This window comes from Chrysochloris asiatica, unplaced genomic scaffold (genome assembly GCF_000296735.1).
Source record: "Chrysochloris asiatica unplaced genomic scaffold, ChrAsi1.0 scaffold00025, whole genome shotgun sequence".
Lineage (NCBI taxonomy): Eukaryota > Metazoa > Chordata > Mammalia > Afrosoricida > Chrysochloridae > Chrysochloris > Chrysochloris asiatica.
This window is the reverse complement of record NW_006408543.1, coordinates 13,966,329-13,988,361: the sequence shown is the minus strand read 5'-3', so window position 1 is coordinate 13,988,361 and position 22,033 is coordinate 13,966,329. Positions and strand designations below refer to the sequence as shown.

General features: G+C 38.9%; 1 protein-coding gene across 1 annotated transcript in view; it reads left to right on the top strand.

The window, feature by feature from the left end:
- The window catches only part of PPP4R4 (protein phosphatase 4, regulatory subunit 4), a 158,336-nt gene that overhangs the window by 103,374 nt on the left and 32,929 nt on the right, over nt 1-22,033 (top strand). The window contains 8 exon segments of the mRNA XM_006839624.1: nt 2,441-2,562; nt 5,267-5,389; nt 10,216-10,385; nt 10,721-10,840; nt 13,816-13,893; nt 14,910-14,993; nt 15,602-15,784; nt 20,975-21,080. Of these exon segments, the coding sequence (XP_006839687.1) occupies nt 2,441-2,562; nt 5,267-5,389; nt 10,216-10,385; nt 10,721-10,840; nt 13,816-13,893; nt 14,910-14,993; nt 15,602-15,784; nt 20,975-21,080 (986 nt within the window).

Sequence of the window (22,033 nt, the reverse complement as noted above, 5' to 3'; positions counted from 1 at the left end):
CTAGAGTGGGAGGGGTAGGAGGGTAGATTACTGGCTAGAGGGTAGACACATATTACTTGGGTGAAGGGGAAGGCAATGTATAATAAGAGGGAGGCATACAGGCAGGAGAAGGCACTGGGAAGAGTGCAAGAGTTAAAGAGAAATCAAGAGATCAATACATTTGTATACACAATCCTGCGATAACAGTGGTATCTCTGTGGGCGTATGGACAGATGTGCAGGTTCTAGGTGTGGGAGGGAGAGTGGGAGTATACAGAGAACAAATAGAGATGTACTATATTCATGGATTAGAAGATTCCGTGTTGTTCAATGTGAATTCTCCCCAAATTGATCTAGAAATTCAATGAAATCCTAATAAAACTCATAAATGGTTTTATAGAAGTTGGGAAACTGATTCTAAAATTTATATGGAAATGTAAATGACCTAGAATAGCCAAAGCAAATGAATAAGAACACAAAGGACTTAATCTGCTTGATTTCAAGATTAATAATAAAGCTATAGTAATCCAAAGTGGAGTCCTGGTGTGGTGCTGTGGGCTAATACTTTGGAATGCAAAGTCAGTTTGATCCGCAAAGTCGACGGTTCAAAATCAGTAGCCGCTCCTCGGAAACCCTATACAGGGTCTCTGTGGGTCAGAACAAACTCGACAGCACTCTGTAACAACCAAAAAAAAATCCAAAGAGTAATTTTTAAAAGATAGATATACAAGTCATTGAAACAGATTAGAGTCTAGAAATAGACCCACACTTAGTTGTCAGTTGGTTTTCAATAGAGATGCCAGTACGTGACATCTTCCATCTCGTACCTGGAACCCTGGCCGCATCCTAAACCCTCCTTTTATCAGAGTGTGCCATCGTAATGGCATAATATTGTATAATAAGTAGAAACAAAGAGAAGTGTCGCATAACAACCATTTGTGTTTGTATTATAAATGTATTTTACCTAACAGCATCCATATTGTGTTTTATTCTTTTTTTGGGGGAGACATCTAGTGCCATGTATCATTCTTCTGTTTAGAAATTAGCTTATTGTAATGTCATGTTTTAGGTGAGCAGCAAAATATTGTTGTTGTTGTTAGGTGCCAATGAGTCGGTATCGACTTATAGTGACCCTATGCACAACAGTACAAAACACTGCCCAATCCTAGGCCAACCTCACAGTTGTTGCTACGTTTGAGCCCATTGATGTTGCCATTATACCAATCCATCTTGTTGGGGGTCTTCCTCTTTTTCTCCAACCCTCCACTTTACCAAACATGATATCCTTCTCTAGTGATTGGTCCCTCCTGACAATATGTTTGAAGTATGAGAAATGAAGTTTGGCCATCCTGGCCTCCAAGGAGCACTCTGGCTGCACTTCTTCCAACACTGATCTGTTGGTTCTTTTGGCAGCCCATGGTACTTTGAATAATCTTCTCCAACACCACAACCCAAATGCATCCAAATTATATCTCCAGAAATCTAAAGTAAAACCTGGAACTTGTGCAAGGCAGAAACCTCTTAGATAAGGAAAACTCAAATCTTGTTCACTGCAACAACTTATGGAGAAGTGGGAAGACTGTACCCCACCTCAGGTGGAAAACTTGTGGGACCCAGAGCAACATCATGCTATGTGGCTAAATAGTGAATGCTTCCCCTAAGGTTGGAACTAAGCAGAGATGTCTGCTGTCATCACCTCCAGTCAACAAGCTCTCCCAGGTTTTACTGGAATACACTCTTGTTTCGCTTTATAGAATTACAGTGTTTTTCTGACTATTGCACATAGTTAATTAATAATGTACATACATATAACATGCATAGTACATATAGGAAACTAACACTCAATGGGATGTGCAGTATGGAAAACAACATAATGTGCATGTTATTTTTGTAAAAATATAGTGCTACTGATAAGTTTTTCCAGTCAATCTAGGTTATTTGCTGAAGTTGATTAAAGAAAGTAAAGTATAATTTGTAAGGTTTGATACAAACTCCTAATGAAGATCTCTGAAGGTAACAATATTATCTTTAGGAAAGTGGAATCAATTTAGGTAATTGAAAATTATGATGCATATTTCTTATACTTCATGTTTCCCCAGGCAAATTGCTAGCTTCCGGAAGGTAGGAGTGGTATCCTTGTGACGTTTAATATTTGTTATAATACCTAGTCCTGAGTCTGGGAGTGTGGTGGCTCCATAGGATAAGCACTGGATTGCAGACCACAGGGTCATCAGTTCAAGATCCTAGCTGCTCCACAGGACAAAGATGAGACTTTCTGCTTCCACTATGATTTTTTTTAAAAAAGACAACCTTGGGAACCCTATACAGGGTTATTTTGAGTTAGAACCAACTCAGTGGCGCTTAACAGTAACCACAGCAAAGCCCAGAATCTTGTTCATAATAGGGTCTTACTGCAAATGTATCAGTTTGATTAATTTTTTTTTTTTATTGTATTTGTGCAGGACAGAACTTACAAAAAGTGTGGTGCTCCCAGAATTAATTGAACTCTCTAGGGATGAAGGCAGCAGTGTGCGGCTTGCAGCGTTTGAAACTTTGGTTAATCTGCTTGACATGTTTGACACAGGTAAGCCTTCATGGGACACATCTTTGGTTCTGAAAGCAGTGCTTCCCAGTTTCTGTGTACCACAAATTGAAAGGGTTGCTGGTGGTAGTTGTATGCCGTGGAGTCAGTTCTGACGCTTAGCAACCCTGGATAGGGTTTCTGAGTTGGTAAATCATCACTGGAGCAGAAAGCCTCCTCTTTCTCCCATGGAGTTGTGGGGAGCGGTTGGCAGCACTGTGATTAGCAGCCCAGTACATAACCCACTGTGCTACCAGGTTCCTTACAAACTGAAAGTAGCATTTTTGAAGTTGCCTTTTATAAGAAATGTTAAGCTTCTTTCCTCTCTCTCTCTTCATGGGGTTTTTTTTTTCTTTTCTTTTCTGCTGCCACCTTTAACCCTCATGGTACCCGGCATTTGCTATATATTCCATACCTCTCTTATCACTCATAAAAATTAAACTCCCTTGTGGATAAGGCTAAGAATTTGGCTTGGTAATTAGCCTTTAATATGCTCACTGACAAACCATGACCCAAAATAATGTCCAAATGAGTTTCCTCTTTTTAATCATTATGTCAGTGCTAGAATTGTGGCCATTGGGGAAGAGCGTAGAAATTGGGGTAGTGTATCTGAGTGGGGATGGGTAAGGAAGTGTTTCTTAATGTACAAATCAGATTATAAGACAATTAGCTGTCCTCCCTAATGTGTGAGCAGACAGCTGACTAATGCTGGGCATTACTTTATCAGCGATCATTAGCCAATTCAATAAGTGAAATGTGATCAAGTGCTTAGGTACAAAACTCGTGTAATTCTCAGCTTATTTTTACTCAGATTATTAATATCTGTGCTGAACTAAGAGAGCCTCTTACAAAGGTAGCAATGTCAACAGTGATTCTGTATGGATGTTACAGAGTAGTTATTTAGGCGATATGATGAGACAGGAGCAAAACCCACAGGGCAGAAGTGTGTGAATGAAGGAATCTCCTTGTCCTTAATAAAGGGGTACCCCTAGACAATCAGAAGTAAGAAGAAACCTGATGTCATTTTAAATTTCTTTCCTGATGCTGCCCTACACTCTGTTTCCACAGATGCGGGCTGAACTGTGTTCTGGGCCTCATTTCCTGCCATTCCTTTCTACTCCCTTTGTATCTTATACCCCAGAGCACTAGCCATCGTCTCAGCATACCACTGTCTGTCATGCCTCTAGCCTTTCCTCAGGAGTCCTGGGGTGGCACTGAAGGATCAGCACTGGCCTGCTGACCACAAGGTTGGCGGTTCAAACCCACCAGCTGCTTCTTGGAAACCCTGTATGGGGTCGCTGTGCATCTTAACCCACCTGACAGCACTTAACAATAAGAACAGCCTTTTTGCATACTCCTTTTTCTCCCTGTTATTCCAGGTCCCTGCTTTTTTCCCTGGCCAACTCCTCCTCCTCCAGTGATCAATTTAAATTTTGTTTACTCTCGGACACATTCCCAAATCTGCCCGCCATGCTTTTTCTAAATGTGGTTTTATTGGACCTTTGTCATACCCATTTAATATTTTTTTAATTACATTATCTACCGACTCAACGGCACTTAACAACAACAACAACAAAAAATGGCTGCCTTTGGATTTTAGAAAGGCCTGGTGATCAGCTTCTGAAAATCAACCAATGAAAACTTTATCAATCACAATGTGTCTTATGCGTGTTGTTGTTGTTGTTGAGTGCCATTGAGTCAGTTCCAACCCATAGCGACCCTGTATAGGGTTTCGGAGACACAACTGGTGGGTTTGAACTACCGAACTTTGCAGTAAGCAGTCCAATGCTTATCCTACAGCACCACACCTCTACCTTATACATACAACTATTAAAACAGAGATCACATTATCTTTTTATATTTTTTTCTGTTTGACCTCCTTTTGGTCTTTGAGTTTCTCGAGCTCACAGGCATTCTTCATTCATCCTTCTACTTCCACTATTTAGTATAATACTTGCTCTATAAGTCAATTTTTTGAATAAATAAAAATATTTGTTAAATGAATGTAATTCTTTAGTAGACATGGTAATGCAATGTAGTGATACTGGTAATAACTAAATACTAATAAACCTTTTACAGCATTTTAATTTAAATTAAACTTAATAACGTAATTATTTCTGAAAGCTTTAGAGAAATATGTGTTATTTGGAGAGTATTTAGAATAGACCTAAACCATTAATATATCAGAAATGTATTACCTCAACAGACTCAAATAGTGACTAGCATTTTAAAGAAACATCTAAGAAATAAGAAGAAATTCAATATACAGAGCATACTATGTGTTCATTTAGTTCCAGCCCCAAATGAAGTCACACAGTGGGTTTACATTACCACCTGATCTGAGAAGCTTCCTGGACCTGCCACTCATCTCTCTGTACTAGTGTTGTCTCTGTACTAGTGTTGTCTCTGTACTAGTGTTGTTAGAATTCTTTCAGTCATTCAGACTGAACACCTCACTCATGTCAGCTTTGTAATTTGTAATTACACTTCACATTCTGTTTACTTTAATCCAGAGTGTAAAGTCCAGATGCCTCAGCCTGACATTCAAGTTCTTATAGTTTCAACCATCTTCTTCACCAGTCACGTTTGTCATTGTTTGCCAATGTATTTTAATATTATGAAGCTGACAATGATATCGTGTTCTTTTCCACATGTGCAATATGGGCAGCTGGGTCTAAAGTATGCTTTATTTTGTTTTCTTTTGCAGATGACAGAAGTCAGACTATACTGCCCTTAGTGAAATCATTTTGTGAAAAATCTTTCAAAGCAGACGAATCAATCCTTGTTTCCTTGTCCTTCCATCTAGGAAAGCTGTGTCATGGACTATATGGTATGCTAGAGCCTGAAAATCTCAGGATGACAAAGATAATGTTTCCCTTTGTGTTTTACATAAGCCACTGACCTTCAGTGCTTCAATCCTAAAACGTATCCCCATATGTAGAAAACTGTGTAAGGTCTTAGAGTTTTGACAACATAATTTAGAGCATGTTTGGAATAACATTTTTTGTTAGTAAAGAAAGGAAAAAAAAACTCAGAAAAGTTATTGCTGACAAGTTGAGTCTAAGTAGAATCACCGTGTAGGGTTTCCAAGGCTGTAACCTTTATGAGAGCAGGCTGCTGGGTTCAAACCGCTGACCTTTTGCTTAGTAGCTGAGTACACATCCTACATTTACGAATATTTCATCTTTTTGTATTACTTAGTATACGGGAATAGAAGGTTAGGCATAAGAACTGCCCTTGCAGAGTGAGTATACCTTTATTAACTATTTGTTCATGTATCATGTGAGACGTTCACCTTACAATCTAGGGTAATGCACGTAAGTCTTGTCACTTTAAATATTTTATTTTGTTATTTTTTAATATGATGTGTGAGAATTAAGTTATAGCCTTCTAGTGTAGTAAAACACTTTGTTTATGTGGATTATAGACATTTAGTGGACTCTTAAAGATCTTATTTTAGTCGGGTTAGCCAAAAATTATCCACATTCTGGTTATATTAAAACACCCATCCACATCCACAGCTGATGACGACGTTGAGCATGCATATGAAATGATTCTTTTGAATAGACAAGAGACAGTGTATTATGTGGCAGATCATTTACAAATCAGCCATGGCTCTGCCTATGGAATAATTCATTACAGACTTGGGTTTCAAAAAGTTTGTGTGAAATGGGTACTGAAACAACTCATGAAAGAGCACAAACAGAAGCATTTGGACATCCGCAAACAAAGTTTGGACTGATTCCTCAAGGAAGGTAAGTGTCTTTAAAAAAAAATTGTTACTGGTGATAAGACCTGGGTTCATCACTATGAACCTGAGAGTAAATGGCAGAATATGGAGTGGAAACATCCTCAATCACTGACCAAGAAAAAGTTCAAAAGTCAACCACAGGCTGTAAAATTGATGCTACAGTTTTCTGGGATTCTCAAGGGCCAGAATTGGAGCACTATCAGGAAAAAGTTTCAACTATAAACAAGTGCTTGTAACTGTGAGGTGCACAATGAAGAGCTGAAACCTAAACTTCAGACTAATTGCAGAGGACTGCTATCCAAGGACATTGTGATCTTGCATGACAATGCACGTCTGCACACCTCTGCCCACACTGTTGACACTCTGCAAAAACTTCACTTTCAGGTGTTAAAGCATCCTCCCTATAGTCCTGATCTTGCTTCATTGGACTTTCACCTGAAAACAACACTTCGATGCAGAAGATTCCCTTTAATGAAGTAAAGACAGCAGTGCATTCGTGGCTCACAGCTCAGCCTAAAACATTTTAAAATAAGGGAATATGAAAGCTTGTTGATAGATGGAAAAAGTGTATTGAAAAACAAGGAGATTATGTCAAAAAATCATATATTTGTCTTTTCTAAAAGTTGATTAAAATAAATTCTACAGCCAGAGTGTGGATAATTTTGGAATTACCCTCATATGTTAAGAGAATGAAAAGACAAGCCACAAACTGGAAGAATATATTTGCAAAATATGTATCTATAGACTTGTATGCCAGACATACTAAGAATTGTTCCTTGTTACCTAGAGCTGCTATAACCGAAATACCCCCAAGCGGGTGTCTTTATCTAACAGAAGTTTCTTTCCTCAGAGAGTAGGAGGTTAGAAGTCTGAATTCAGGGTGCTGGCTGTAGGGGAAGGTTTCCTGTGTGTGGGCTCTGGAGGAAGGGCCTCATCTCCTGATGAGCTTCTGCTCCAAGAGGATCTTCATGTGTCTTGGCATCTCCCTTCCCCCATCTCTGCTCTGCTCACTTGTTTAATCTGTTGTATCTCAAAAGATACTGTCTCAAAATGTGGCCTGCACTAAACCTGCCTCATTGACACATCAGAAGACTCATTCCTTACTGGAATTAGGACCACAGGCATATAGGCTAGGATTTATTACATATAATTTTTAAGGGTGTGAGACACCATTCAGTACATAACAATTCTTAAAATTCCACAATATTTAAATAAGCAACCTAATTTAGAAATAGGCAAATCTGAAGAGACACTTAAGACACGCTCACCAAAAAAGATGCAGAGATGGCTGCTAAGCATTTGAAAAGGTTCAACAACATCATATATTATTAGGAAATTTCTAATTAAAACCACAATGAGATACCGCTACACCTTTCATGAAAATGGCTAATATCCAAAACACTAACACCACCAAATGTTGGCAAGGATGTGGAGCAGCCGGAACTCACATTCACTGTGTGCAGGTCCTTACAACCTGAAGCAGAGTTTTAAGATCCAGCATTTGTGCTTTTAGGTATTTACCCAGGTGAACTGATAATTTATGTCTATACAAACAACTGCACTCACATGTTTATAGACTTTTATTCATCATGGCCAAATCTTGGAAGCAACCAGGATATCCTTGAATCAGTGAATGGATAACCAAATTGGTACATCTGTGTAATGGAATATCATTCGAGAATCAAAAGAAATGAAATCTCAAGCTACAAAAGACACGGAGGAACTTCACATCTAAAAGCAGCCAGTCAGAAACAGCTATCTACTGTATGACCCTAACTCTATGACATTCTGGAACAGGCAAAATTAAAGATAGAAAAAAAAATAATAAAAATGAGTAGTTTGCAGGGCTTCAGGGGACGAGTGGAGGAATGAAAAAGTGGAGCGCTAGTCATTTGTGGGTGGTGAAACCATACTGTATGATACTCTAGTGGTGAGCACATAATTGTGCATTTGCCAGAACCCGAAGAACTATACAACATAACAAGGTAACCCTCATGTATATTGTTGATGTTGTTTGTCGTGGACCAGCCTCGGCACACTTATTGGGGGGTCCTTAGAGAGAGATGTGGCGTTGGCAAAGAAATGAAGCACAGAATCAATGGGTCTCTATGAATGGTGAATCTTATCCTTCGGTTATTTCAGATTCTCAAACAGCTTTTATACTACTCTATACCATTAATCTATTAATCATTCTTTTCAAAGTAGTGGTTTAAATCATACATTTTAATCATTACAATAAAGAACATTAAGAACATCAAAATCTTCCTTGTTCCCCTTTACGTAGTTAGACAATATCTGATTTCTGTAAGCAAACCTCATTGTTCTAAAAATGTCACGTTATCTTTTACAAGGACTTTGTTACCCTTAACCTCCTATTCATTATTCTTTGAAACTTAACAACTATAACTAGGTCCAGGTGTTTCTAAGTCTCTTTAGATTTGTTTAAACATTCTATATCTTGCTACTCCCCAGGGATCTAAATTCCTAATTGTGATCTCAAATACAAATTATGTTTTCAGTTAACTTCATACATCACTAACGTCTAAAAATTAAAATTTCTCAAGCTCTTACAAAGCTTTTAACTATAACCCTAGCCGTCTCCATGGCTCCTACATCATGTTCAGTTATTTCACAGGCTATTATTGGTGATTAAAGTAAAACAGGTGCTAGATTATGATCTCAACTTTATACTGGCAGTGTTTCAACTGCTTTAAAATATCTGACTATAAAAATAAAAAATACGTATATTTCTTAAATCAGAATAACAGGTATAATACTGATTACTTATAACATTGATTCTTATTAAAATGAAAGAATAAGAAAAGAAAAACTACAAAGCCAGCAAGGTCCCCCGCATGAAATTTCCTCTTGAGGCTCTGCCAAATCAATGAGGCACCCATCGCTGCTCTGCAGTACAATGGACTTTCTTCATGCATAGGGTCTCCCGCTGCTCTGTGTTGTTGCAATGTATTTATTATCAGAGCCATCATGGCCCCTGCCAGTTGTGAAGTGCAGTTCAGTCGGTTCTGACCCATAGCAACCCTGTATAAGGTTTCTGAGGAGCACCTGGTAAGCTTGAAACACTGACCTTGCAGTTCAAACGTCTTTGCAGTCTGGCACATTAACCCACAGCGCCACACCAGGACTCCATATATATTGTAGACTGTGGTTAATGTTTCAGTACTGGGTCATCCTTTGTAACAACTATACCACACCAGTGTAAGATGTTCATGGGAGGATGCAGGGCTAGGATGTTTGGTGTCATTTTTCTATAAACCTAAAACTGCTCTAAAAGAGTAAAGTATATTATATAAAACTGTTTTGTAGCATAGAATGAGTTTCCAGCTACCTGGAATAGTTAATGAATATGGAACCAGTCTATTTATCTAAAATATTTTGGGTTTATTTTGCTACCTTTCAAACTTAGTTTTAGGATCTTTCTCTGCAGACACAGAAACTGTCTTCTCTGCAGGCAAACCGAAGCTGCTTGCCAGAAGGACATGGGATCTGCATGACAGCCACAGTGTTGCTATCATTGAACCGACATGGTAGTTGTCTGTATTTGATATGTGTGACAGAAATTAGTGCAGATATAATTCCCTGACAGTTTATACTATTGAAATTAAAGGGCTACTGAAATGAGCATAAGAGTGGAAGAGTGGAAATGTGGATCACAGGACGATGTCAGGGTAGCGACCTAGTAATTTTTTCATAACAGTTACTCTTCCCTCCGTGATGCGTTTGTTTATGATCAGTGGTCCACAGACATTCATTTAACTATTTGACTTAAATCAGTTTAGACCCTTATTAAATACTTGATTCCAAATTTGTTTTTATTGTACTTTGATTTTTCTCGTTTTCATTTTCTATCAAAATGTTGAGCATCCTTTTTACATTTGCTTTAGGGATTTTTACTCCAGATCAACACTTGAGATTTTTGGAGTTTTATAAGAAACTTTGTACATTGGGTCTGCAACAAGAAAATGGACACAATGAAAACCAGATCCCCCCGCAAATCCTAGAGCAGGAGAAGAAATACATGTCAGTACGGAAGAACTGTGCTTATAACTTTCCGGTAATAAAGAATAGATTTTTGTTGATTAAACATTTTGATTATAACTTTAAAACATGTGAGTAGATAGAATTACAATAGTTTCTTATTTGGCACTTGCTGCTTAGTTCTATGTATGTTATACAATAGGTACTTAGTAAATATATGTGAAATTTGTAATTTTCTCCATGTATAAATCAGAATGATATGAATACATTTGGACCTTCCAAATGTGATTTATAATTACATTATGATTCTGAGGACATGATTTCAGGTTAAATGAAGTGATTCTAATGTTAGGTTATTGATGCATGTTTTTCTCTCCTTCCCACTTGTGTCCTCCCTCCCACCTCCACCAGGGCATGATTGTTTTTGTTGATCCCAAAAACTTCCACATGGAACTCTATTCTACGTTCTTCTGCCTTTGTCATGACCCTGAAGTGCCAGTCAGATACACTATTGCTATTTGCTTTTATGAAGTAAGTCTGAAGAATTGATACCACTTTTCATTTGTTGTGAAGTCTACCCATGTATACTAGAGAATTTGCTGCTATTTTCTGCACTTCTGTTTCTAAGCCTATTATAGCATACAGGATTCTCATTTCTGTCACATCTTATTCCTGAATTTCACTTAAAACGTCCCATAATCCACTTCTTTTTTTTAGTATGTTTACAGAATTCGTTTATATGAACACATAATGTTCATTTAAAAATCCATTACTTCAATGTATCTTTTACTGAATGCTTACCTTAAGCCAAGCATTGTGGTAAAAGGGGGTGTTCCAGATTCCAAAATTAAATCAGTGTCCATGTGCTTCTTGATATGTATGCTTTATTTTGCACTACATTTGGAGACTCAAGAGACACATTATTCACATTTATTATTTTTACTGCAAATGGATTGTTTCATGAGCAAAATCTTAGATTCAACTCTTAGATTCAAAGTGATTTTAGATTTTTATCATGACTGTAACTATCTTTTTAACCCTTTGAAGTTAAAATTTGAGACATATTTCTTGGGTAATTGCAATAAACAGGGATATGCTGTACTTACAGTTGTTGTTTAGTGCCGTTGAGTTGGTTTCAACTATAGAGACCCTTTGTAGAGTTTACGAGAAGTGGTGTGTAGGTTTGAACCACTGATCCTGTGGTTCAAACTGACCTTTTGGTCCAATTCTTATCCTACAGTGCCACACCAGGGCTCCTTACTTACAGTAAACACCTGTAAGATATGACTTGGCAGCTTCAAAAATATCTTATAGTCATTTATATGTGACATAATAAAATTTTCCCTTTTTAATTTGTACAGTGGATATTTCTTTATTACAAATGAAACTATTTCATCTGCTTTGCACTGTGTTCCTACATCAAAGCAAGGAGAAGATATTCACAGCATTGTTACGCTTGTTACTTGGGATTCTTTTGGCTGTTGAGAAGTAGTCTTTGCTTCTTAAAAATAACTTAATTTTTCTAGTTCTGAATGAAAATAAATGTTCATTGTATAGCATCTAGGAAAGAGCTCCTTTAAATGGGGCAGTGGGTTAAAACCAATGACTAAGTTATACAATTTAGTTCTAAACACACTTGCAGAACTCTTGCTTTGCGGGGAAGGTGAGGGAAGAGGACCATGTGCAATGTGCTCTTCCAAGAAGTACTAAGTGGGCATTTAGGCCAGGCTCCTGTGTAGGAGTGCTGCTGGTACAAATGGTTAAGTACTGGACTGCTGACTGAAAAGCTGGCTGTTGGAACCCACTCAGCCACTTTGTAGGAGGAAGACTTGGCAATCTGCTTTCATAAAGATTACAGCCCAGAAAACCCTGTGGGGGCCGATTGACTCTGTCACATGGGGTCACTACGAATGAGGAATCACTTGATGGCAGACAGACACTACAACAGTGTACACGTGCATCTGTGTAGGACAGCCGTCTTCAGGAAAGATTTCACGAGCCTGCAGTCTGGGAATGCGTTAGTCGAGTTTCTATTTCTGTTTCTCTTTTATCTCCTTCTTTTCATATTTCATTTCTGTTTGTTGGCACCATATATTGGAATGTGTATTCAAAAGTATTCGTGGTGGGAGTGAATTTGGACACATTTTAGGTGTCATTATTTTCTAGGTAACTGGTTTTCATAGTCTCACCTTCATGCCATGTTGTTGCTGTGAAGTGCCATCGAGTCAGTTCCGACCTATAGTGACCCAGTATAAGGTTTGCGAGGAGCAGCTGGTGAGCTTGAACCGCTGACCTTGCAGTTCAAACAGCTTTGCAGTCTGGTGCATTAACCCACAGCGCCAGACCAGGACTCCTCATTCCATGTAGGTAGGCTAAAATGGCACTTCACTTCATAAAATGAAGACCTAGTCTATATCTGCCTGTTGAATGAACAAAATTCACAGGTGGATTTACATATTCCTAATAAAGTTATTGGTGTGGCACTCTGGGTTAATGAGCCAGACTGCAAAGCCATTTGAGCTACAAGGTCAGCAATTCAAGCTCACCAGCTGCTCCTTGGAAACCCTATACAGGGTCGCTATGGGTCAGAACCGACTCGACAGCACTTAATGATAACAACAATAAAGTTATAGGAGTTCTGGTGTTGTGCTGTGCATTAATGCACTGGACCGCAAGATCGCTTTGAACCACAAGGTAAGTGGTTCAAACTCACCAGTCGCTCCTTGGAAACCCTATACAGGGTTGCTATGGGTCAGAACTGACTCGACTGCACTTCACAACAAAAACAACAATGAAGTTATAGCTAGATTCTGATGGTTTTACTGTGTTCGAACTTTTTTCTTGTTTTTCAGAAAAAAATAGTATTCTGAAAATATTTTTAACAGTTAAAACAAAACAAAACAACCCCGTAGAGTATAGGTTTTAGCAAATGCTTTTCTTTATACAGGAAACATTTTCCCCCCAAATAAAATCGTACTCAGAAGCCCAATGTGTAAAATAAATCAAGATGATTTAGGAACGGTTGGATCCTCCATTGTGGCTCTGTGTATGTTCAGCAGAAAGAAGATTAGTTCACAGAGCAGCTGATTCCGTCTACACTGTCCCATCTCCTCTCCTGCTCCTCAGTCTTTGCTGGGTGGGGAAAAAGAAAATAGTTTTGCTCTCATAGGAGTTAGCCTGATCTCGAGATTCCTGTGGGCCTGTAGTAGACCTTGCTCTCTTTGGGAAGCTCTAAACTAGGTACTAGCTGCTCTGAGACTTTCAAATGTGAGCTAAAGGCAGGCATGGCTTCTTACTGCTCATGAAGTGAAGGCTGTGACCCTGATGAACCCACCCTTCTGTTTCCACACACACTAGTGTCTTGTGGGGTGGATGACATAGGCAACTTATGTTTCTAGAGGATCATTTTATATTATTTTGTAGCCCAATTTTCTTTCATAGGATGTATTTTTTAAATGATTACTGTAAACCTTATATATCTAATAGTCTCAAATCTTACATTTTAGGTGTCTAAACTTTTGAATTCTGGAGTGTATCTTATACATAAAGAACTAATAACGCTATTACAAGACGAATCACTAGAGGTAATCCTTTATGGGTTTTTTTCCCTCCACTCTTTGGTTCTTCTTTTATGTTAAGTCTGAATGAATTTATGTCTTTATTTTTTTAAACTTCTTATGAATTGCACAAACTCTTTCAGCTGACTAGCCCCAGAAACTTCAAATCAGCGTACCATTATATTTTAGACTAGACATTGGGAAATCTTAAAATTATATTAGATTTTAACATATCTGTGTATATTTGTTTATTAAGGAATATTTGAGAAATGCAGAAAAGTAGACAAAAGAGCACTCTCGATTCCAGTCTTTATTCCTACTTTGGTATATATTTTCCATTCAATTTCTTTCTATGTATAACTGTATTTTTTATTTGAACATGTGTAATCATATGTGATATCACATTACATATATAGTTTTTCTGTTAGTATTCCTTGGAGAGCATTTTATACTTGTGAAGACCCTTTAAATGCTTCATTTGGATGCTGTCTTTAGTGTAGCTCACTCCCTAAATAAGTACTTGGAGTCCTGCTGTGGCGCTGTATGTTAATGCGCTGGACCTCAAGGTCGGTTTGAACCACAAGGTCAGCAGTTCAGATTCACCAGCTGTGCCTGGGAAACCCTATACTGGGTCGCTATGAGTCAGAATCGACGACTCTTAACAACAACAAATGAGTACTGGCTTACTGCCACTCATCTCATCACTTTTTAGACATAGCAGAGGGTATTGTCTAATTTAAACAGCCTTTCAAAAGTTGGGAGGTTGGTTTTGAGGAAGTTGGTGGTAATAGCAGTAACTGTCTCAGATTTATACTATTTGAGCACCATCAAAGGCAGAGTGTGAATCCATTTACAACAATTGATTAATCAAGAGTAATCATTAATCTTGTTTCTAAGACTGTTCAGCAAGATGGCAGAATTAGTTAATAGAATCTCTCAAAATGGTATTTGGTTAATGATACTATTTCTGTGTCCAGACATAGATGGATTAGCTAATCTTAATTAGAACAATCCAGTGATCACTTCAATAACTCTATTAAAAGGTACTAGATGCCCTTATAGATCATCTTCCGGAAATCCTGGAACTTATGTCTGCTGGTGGAGAAAGCAGTACGCAAGAAAATAAGGTACATATCATCTATCAACAGTTTTATGACCTGATTAATATCTTAGTCTATAGGTTGTTGTGAGGACTTGATGAAAGAATGTATGGGAAACATTTAACATCTAACTTGTCTCATAGGTATTCAGTAAATATCTATTAGAGATTGAACAGCTCGAATTTTTTTTTTACAATTCTCATATAATAATTCTTATATTTTTTCCTTGGAGTTTATCTTCATAATTTTAGTTTCCTTTAGCATTAACGATTATTCCAGGAATATCAATAGTGAGGACAAAGAGGTAGAAATTCAGAAGGTCAAAGTTGGCTGACAATAATATATAATAATTTAGACTTTAGCTTGAAAGGATGCTTTTATAATCGATCTGACAGGAAGAATAATGCCCAGTCTCTTTTTAAAAATTTATTTCCAGTAACTTCAGATTTTACTTGTGGATTTCTCAAAAAGTATGTCATTTTACCAGATAATTATCTCCCTGTGACAACTGAAATGCTCCCTAAATTCTGAAATGAGCACTAGTATCCCCCAATGTCAATTTACATAAGCCTATTTTGATGAATTTTAATTGCAGTACTTAATTATTATCAATTCTTTTGAAACGTGTTCTGTAGTTGTCAGCTCTGCCTGAATTGATTCCTGCACTCTCCGCTGCTGAGCAGCGAGCCGCAACCTCTTTAAAGTGGAGAACTCACGAGAAGTTACTACACAAATATGCCTGTCTTCCACACCTCCTATCAAGTGATCAGATTTACTATCGCTTCTTACAAAGAATGCTTACAATCATGATGACAAATGTGAGTCTACATCTGTTTTCTTATTCTTTTGAACTCATAGTTGACATGAAACTACCAATTTCTCAACTTAGCAACTCATTACTTTCTACTTTGTTGTTGTTGTTTAGTGCCGTCGAGTCAGTTCTGACCCATAGCGACCCTGTACAGGGTTTCCGAGGGTGTAAATCCTTACGGGAGTAGAAAGCCTCATCTTTCTCCCACAGAGTGGCTGGTAGTTTCGAACCGCTGACCTTAAGGTTCGCAGCCCGATTCGTAACCACTACGTTACCAGAACTTTCTACTTAGGAGGGTGTTATCTTCCCAGAAACTCGGGTTTCCCTTTGCTTTTCCACTTGTTTTCCCTTTGATCATCTTCCTATCTGGAGAAAGAACTGACCAGGTGGTCCCTCCACCTTACCTTACATTTATATCTCTCCATATACCTGCTCTTTACTTCTCAGTATGGTTGGCTTCCAAGACCAGGTTGTTACATGAAAATTGGCATTATATAAAAATGGCGGATCATTCCACAGCCGCCACACCACTGAGATTCATGGTCCACCCAGTTCACAGAACCTTGGCCATCGCCACCCACTTTGTAATTCCTTTGAGGTCCTTTCGCCTCACACCTCAGCATTCATGATTGCCAGACAGATGTCATCAATGCAGCATGTTGAATAACGAGAGTCGCTAAGTGAGGAGCGGGTGCAGTTCTTCTCTAGAGGGAGGTGAAGAGAACTTAGTCATCCAACAGCAAATTGCCTTGTGCTTCCACATACCCCTTTTATATATCTGTGCCGTACTTCAACGATGTTGTCTGATCAGTCGTCCTAGGGCATCTTGATAATAGCTTGGGTACTTTTCTTTTAAAGTACCTAAAGGGTCCTGGTGCGGTGCTGTGGGGTAATGCGCCAGACTGCAAAGCCGTTTGAACTGCAAGGTTGGCGGTTCAAGTTCACCAACTGCTCCTGGGAAACCCTATACAGGGTTGTTATGGGTTGGAATCAACTCGACAGCACTTAACAACAACCAAGGGTGATTAGGGAACGCAGGGGCTCTGTAGGATAAGCACTGGACTGTGAACCACAGGGACAGCTTTTCAAGTCTGCCAGCTGCTCTGTGAGAGAAAGATGAGACTTCCTGCTCCTGCAAAGATTTCCAGCCTTGTAAACTCTACACTGTGAGTTAGAACCAGCCAGGGTGATTAGAGGATCCCTGGTGGTATATTGGATAAGCAAGCACTTAGCTGCTAACCAGAAGGTTCATAGCTCAAACTCACCAACCATTCTGTGGGAGAAAGATATGGCAGTCTGCTTCCTAGAGGTGACAGCTTGGAAACCACAGGGGGCCTCTGTACTTGGTCCTGTAGGGTTGCTATGAGTTGTAATCGATTCGGCGGCTTTGGGTGTTGGGTTAAAGGGTGTGGTGCTGTGGGATCAAGACTACAAACCTACCAGCTGCTTTACAGAAACCCTATACAGGGACCCAATGAGTCAGAACTGACTTGATGGCACATAACAACAACTGCAAATGTCACATAAGATCCCTGGTACTGTGCAGAAGGATAAGCACTGGACTGCTGTCCATGCTAACTTCAAGATCAGCAGTTCAAACCCAGCAGCTGCTCTCGGAAACCCTGTCAGGGTGGCTGTGAGTCAGAACTGACTTGACAGGACAAGAATGACAACATGTAACAAAAATTATTTATAAACATGGATGCCCCACTGTGAATAGCCTTATAATTACAGCCCAAAGCCCAAACCCAAATCCTTCCAAGCTGGCTTTGTCGTTCCTCAAAGCAAGGTTATCCTCATAGCCCTCTCCCCATAGAATGAGGAGTCTACTTTTTTCTCCAAGATGTCTCAAGGTGGGATTATTTAACCTGGAGTTCATTGTCCTTTTATGTGGCATTCTTCTACCACCTGTTGGATTATAAAAGTGCCTCACAATGCTTGTGTTACAAACAGTTAAAACATACTTGGATTTCTCATTATTTGTTCTCGGCAAACAATGAGAACGTAACAAATTTTAACAGCCATCTCAAAAACCCAAAAGTTCTTGCATATTTAAAGGTTTGAAAAAGAGAAAAATGACGTTATTGGTGTTACTTACAATTTAAGTACATAATTCATAAAAGAATACCTCTCCACAAGACTATTCCATGTATCAAGGCAAAGGTTGAAGGTTATATTGTGCACTGAATAATTTTCACAAGTGATTTTAACGACAATAACACCCTCATCAGTTTTAGATTCAATAGCATGCGTGTACCACGTAGGAAATGTCACATCAAACTGAGAAGACTTTCTTGATTAAGTTTATTGAACAATGAATTATTTGCATGCTTGCTAGGTGTCAGGCCCTGTTCTAAGAGCTGGGCATATAGAAATGAACCACGCAGACAGAATCCTGCTCTGAGGAGCCTGCATTCTGAAAGTGGTGATGGTGGGAATGAAAGCTTGTGATTGTTGTTAAGTGCCGTTGAGTTGACTCCAACTCATATCGACCCTGTATAGGGTTTCCAAGGAGTGGCTGGTGGATTTGAACCGCTGACCTTGTGGTTTACAGTCCAGTGCTGGTCCTACAGTGCCACATCAGAACTCCAGTAGTGATAGGTTGTTGTTGTTGTTAGCCTCTTCCAATGGGGACATATGAATTTTAGTTTTCTCTGTTAGAATTATTAGGGGCTCATTTTGATGTCAGTTGTTTTAATAAACTGTAGTTTGTTTTTTCCTGGTGCAGCTTCTTCAAGTCAGTGTTGATGGTGGTGGTGATGGTGGTGGTTGTGTGCCATGGAGTCGGTTCCAACTCATAGTGACTCTGCATCAGGTTTCCGAGGCTGTAAATCATTACGGGAACAGAAAGTCTCATCTCTTTCCCGCAGAACAGCTGGTAATTTCAAACTGCTGACCTTGAGGTTAGCAGCCTGAGTCAACCACTATGCTATCAGAGCTCCTTTTTGTATCCCGTTGAAAGGATTCCATTGTTGTTGTGGTTGTTAGGTACCACTGAGTCAGTCGGACTTCTACTGACCTTATGCACAGTAGAATGAAACACTGCCTGGCCCTGGGCCATCCACACAGTTGTTCCTACGCTTAGCCCATTGCTCTTGCCACTGTGCTAGTCCATCTCATTGGGGTCCTCCCCCTTTTCACTGACCCTCCATTTTACCTAGCATGATGTTTATCTCCAGGGACTGGTCCCTCCTGATAACATGTCCAAAGTATGAGACACTGTCTCACCACCCTGACTTCTAAGGAGAACTGTGGCTATATGGACTTCTTCCCACACAGATTTGTTTGTTCTTCTGATAGTGTCTTTGAGAAAGGTGAGGCTGGCAGTGTGCTTTTTGGAGTCCTGTTGTGGCGCTGTGGGATGAAGCATTGGACCGAAAGGTCAGTTTGAACCACAAGGTTGACTGGTTCAAACTCACCAGTTGCTTCTTGGAATCCCTGTACAGGGTCACTTTGAGTTGGAACCGACTCAACAGCATGTAACAACAACAACAACAACAACAGGTGTAGCACTGTAGAAGCACTGGACTGCTAACTACCAGGTTGGTGGTGCAAACCCACCAGCGGCTCCTCAGAAACCCTATACAGGTGCTGTGTATCGGAAGGACTCTCAGTGTGGTGCTGTAGGCTCAGTGCTGGCCTGGGAACCACCTGGTCGGCAGTTTAAACCCATCAGCTGTTCCTCAGAAACACTACACAGGGTTGCTGTGAGTTGAAACCAACTTAACAACAATAGCATTGAGTTGGAACCGACTCAGTGGCACTTAACAACATTATAAGGTACAAAATATGCATGCTTTTGTATGAGTCATATATGTGCATTTGAAATTTCTATTAGTGAACACTAGATGAAGGAAAAGAATAACATGTTTTTTAATTTAGTTCATTTATCTAAAGTTCATTTTTTTTAAACCCAGTGATATTTCTACTTATGTAACTTTTCCCTAAATTTGGGTTTTAAATCATAGTGAATATCCTGTATTTTTAATGAAAGCATCACATGAAATAGTACCCAACGGACTGAAAATAATATGAATGTTGTTGTTGTCAGAGCTGTGGGGTCAGTTCCAACTCATAGTGACCCTGCGTAGAGTTTCCAAGACTTTTAAAGAAAATCTTTGCAGAAGCAAAAAGTCTCATCTTTTTCCTGCATAGGGACTAGCAGGCTCAAACTGTGACTGTGTGATTTGAAGCCCAGTATGTATGTTGTAAGTGCCTTTGAGTCAGTTTGGATTCATAGTGACCCTGTATAGGGTTTCCAAGAAGCAGCTGGTGAATTGAACCTCCAATCTTGTGATTCAAACTGACTGTGGTCCAGTTTCTGAAGGGTCTTTACAAATTTGTGGAAAATGGAATTAAAGGTATTGGAATTTGTTTATGAACTTTTTGAAACCTCTCCTGTAAAATCTGAGGTGCCTGAAGTAAGCAGTTCAATCTCAGCATGTAATGTCTCATTCATTTGACTTTCCAGGATCCCCACTACAGTAGTGTGAGTCTTTAGTAATTGAATATTGCAGTATTTATGTGTGAGTCACAAAAGATGGTGAATTGAATTCCTACTTGGACCCAGTGTACCTTATTGAGAATTTTTTTTTCTACTACATGGTTTGACCTCAACCCCAGTGGAAATAAATGGGTTGAATTTATCTGGAATTGTTGTTCAGCCCAGTGTTATGACAGAAGTTCAGAGAACACAGGGTTTAGAAGACTAGCAGGAGTGACTGCCATGGGCCCCCATGGATTCTAAACTTGATCTGTTTTATGAGCCACGGGTTTCAGTGGATGACATTTAGGTTAAAGAGTGACTAATTAAACCAGAAGAATATAACTGATCATAGGGTCTCTGAGTTTACGTTCTAGAAGTGACACAAATATTTGTTGACTGAGTGGATGGTAGGGTCCAGGGGTGATTCAGAGGAAAGGTGGCCGAGGATGAGGTGACCCGGAAGTGAGAGGCAAAGGTAAATCAAATCTGCATGATTTGGAAATGACTGTGTCAAATCAAGTGCGCTTTGTAATGTGAGATATTATTAGTTGATTTGCCTGTGGGATGTGAATAGTCAAGATTGAGAATGCAGCGCCATGATTGGGACACTGCTCTTAATGTTAGCCGATAGCTTACACTTGATATACGGGGCCAAATTATACAGAATGCATACTAGACTAGTCTAATTATTGTCTTTCTTATTTCTTTAAGAATGTTTTGCCTGTCCAAAAGGCAGCATCACGAACCCTGTGCATTTTTCTACGCTACAATCGTAAACAAGAGCAGAGACACGAGGTCATTCAAAAATTAATTGAACGTAAGTGATTATTGTCTTTCTTGGTGTGTGTGTGGGGAGGGGAAGAAAATAAGCTAAGCTTAATAGTTGGTCTTAGTTAGATGTGACATACATCGTGCATTGTTTTTCCATGAGTGATTTGTTTAATATTGGTAAATAGCAGGTGTGTATTTTTATTTGAGCTTTATGGCTAATTTTGTTTGCATATTTTAGATATCTCCCAGGATCAGATCTGTGATGAATGAAAATGGTGATAGTGACTCTGGGTCTTCTGTTGTACATTTTGACACTGGAGACATTTACATACCTGTAGACTTTGGTTGAAAGTCCCGCTTCTACCTTGATTTGGAGCTAAACTATAATAGAATATCAGTGAATCGGTTGTGGCCCTGTATGATCAGTACTGGACTGGGAACCACAAGGTCAGCAGTTCAAAACCCACCAGTTGCTCCTTGGAAGCCCTCTATGAGGTCCCTATGAGTTAGAACCAACTTGAAGGCATTTAACAGCAACAACAGTAATAGCTGATATTATATTTCTGTTGTAAATACTAGCAAAGTGAACAGAATACAGTTTAGTTGTTGTTGTTGTGCTGAATACACATATCAATAACAAGATTGTGGATCTGGTGAGCTGGGTGGTTTATACTATCTTAAGAAATGAAGTCAATTAGCAAATGTACATCTATTTGTTAAGTGCTGAAATCAAGGGCAAAGCCTTTAGTTAAAATGTTAGCTAATTCTAGAAGTAGAGATACATGCCTATCTATTGAATTCATTTGTTAATGAACACTTGCTTGAACTATAATGTTTAATTTTTTAATGAAACCTTATTATCCCATATAGGCAGGTAGTAAAAATTTCTAGAGATATGCATTTACCATTCTAAATATAGATTGCATCTTCTAAATAAATTACAGTTCATAATTATATAAGAAAAATTATGCTCCATATAATCAAATCTTTCTTCTTATA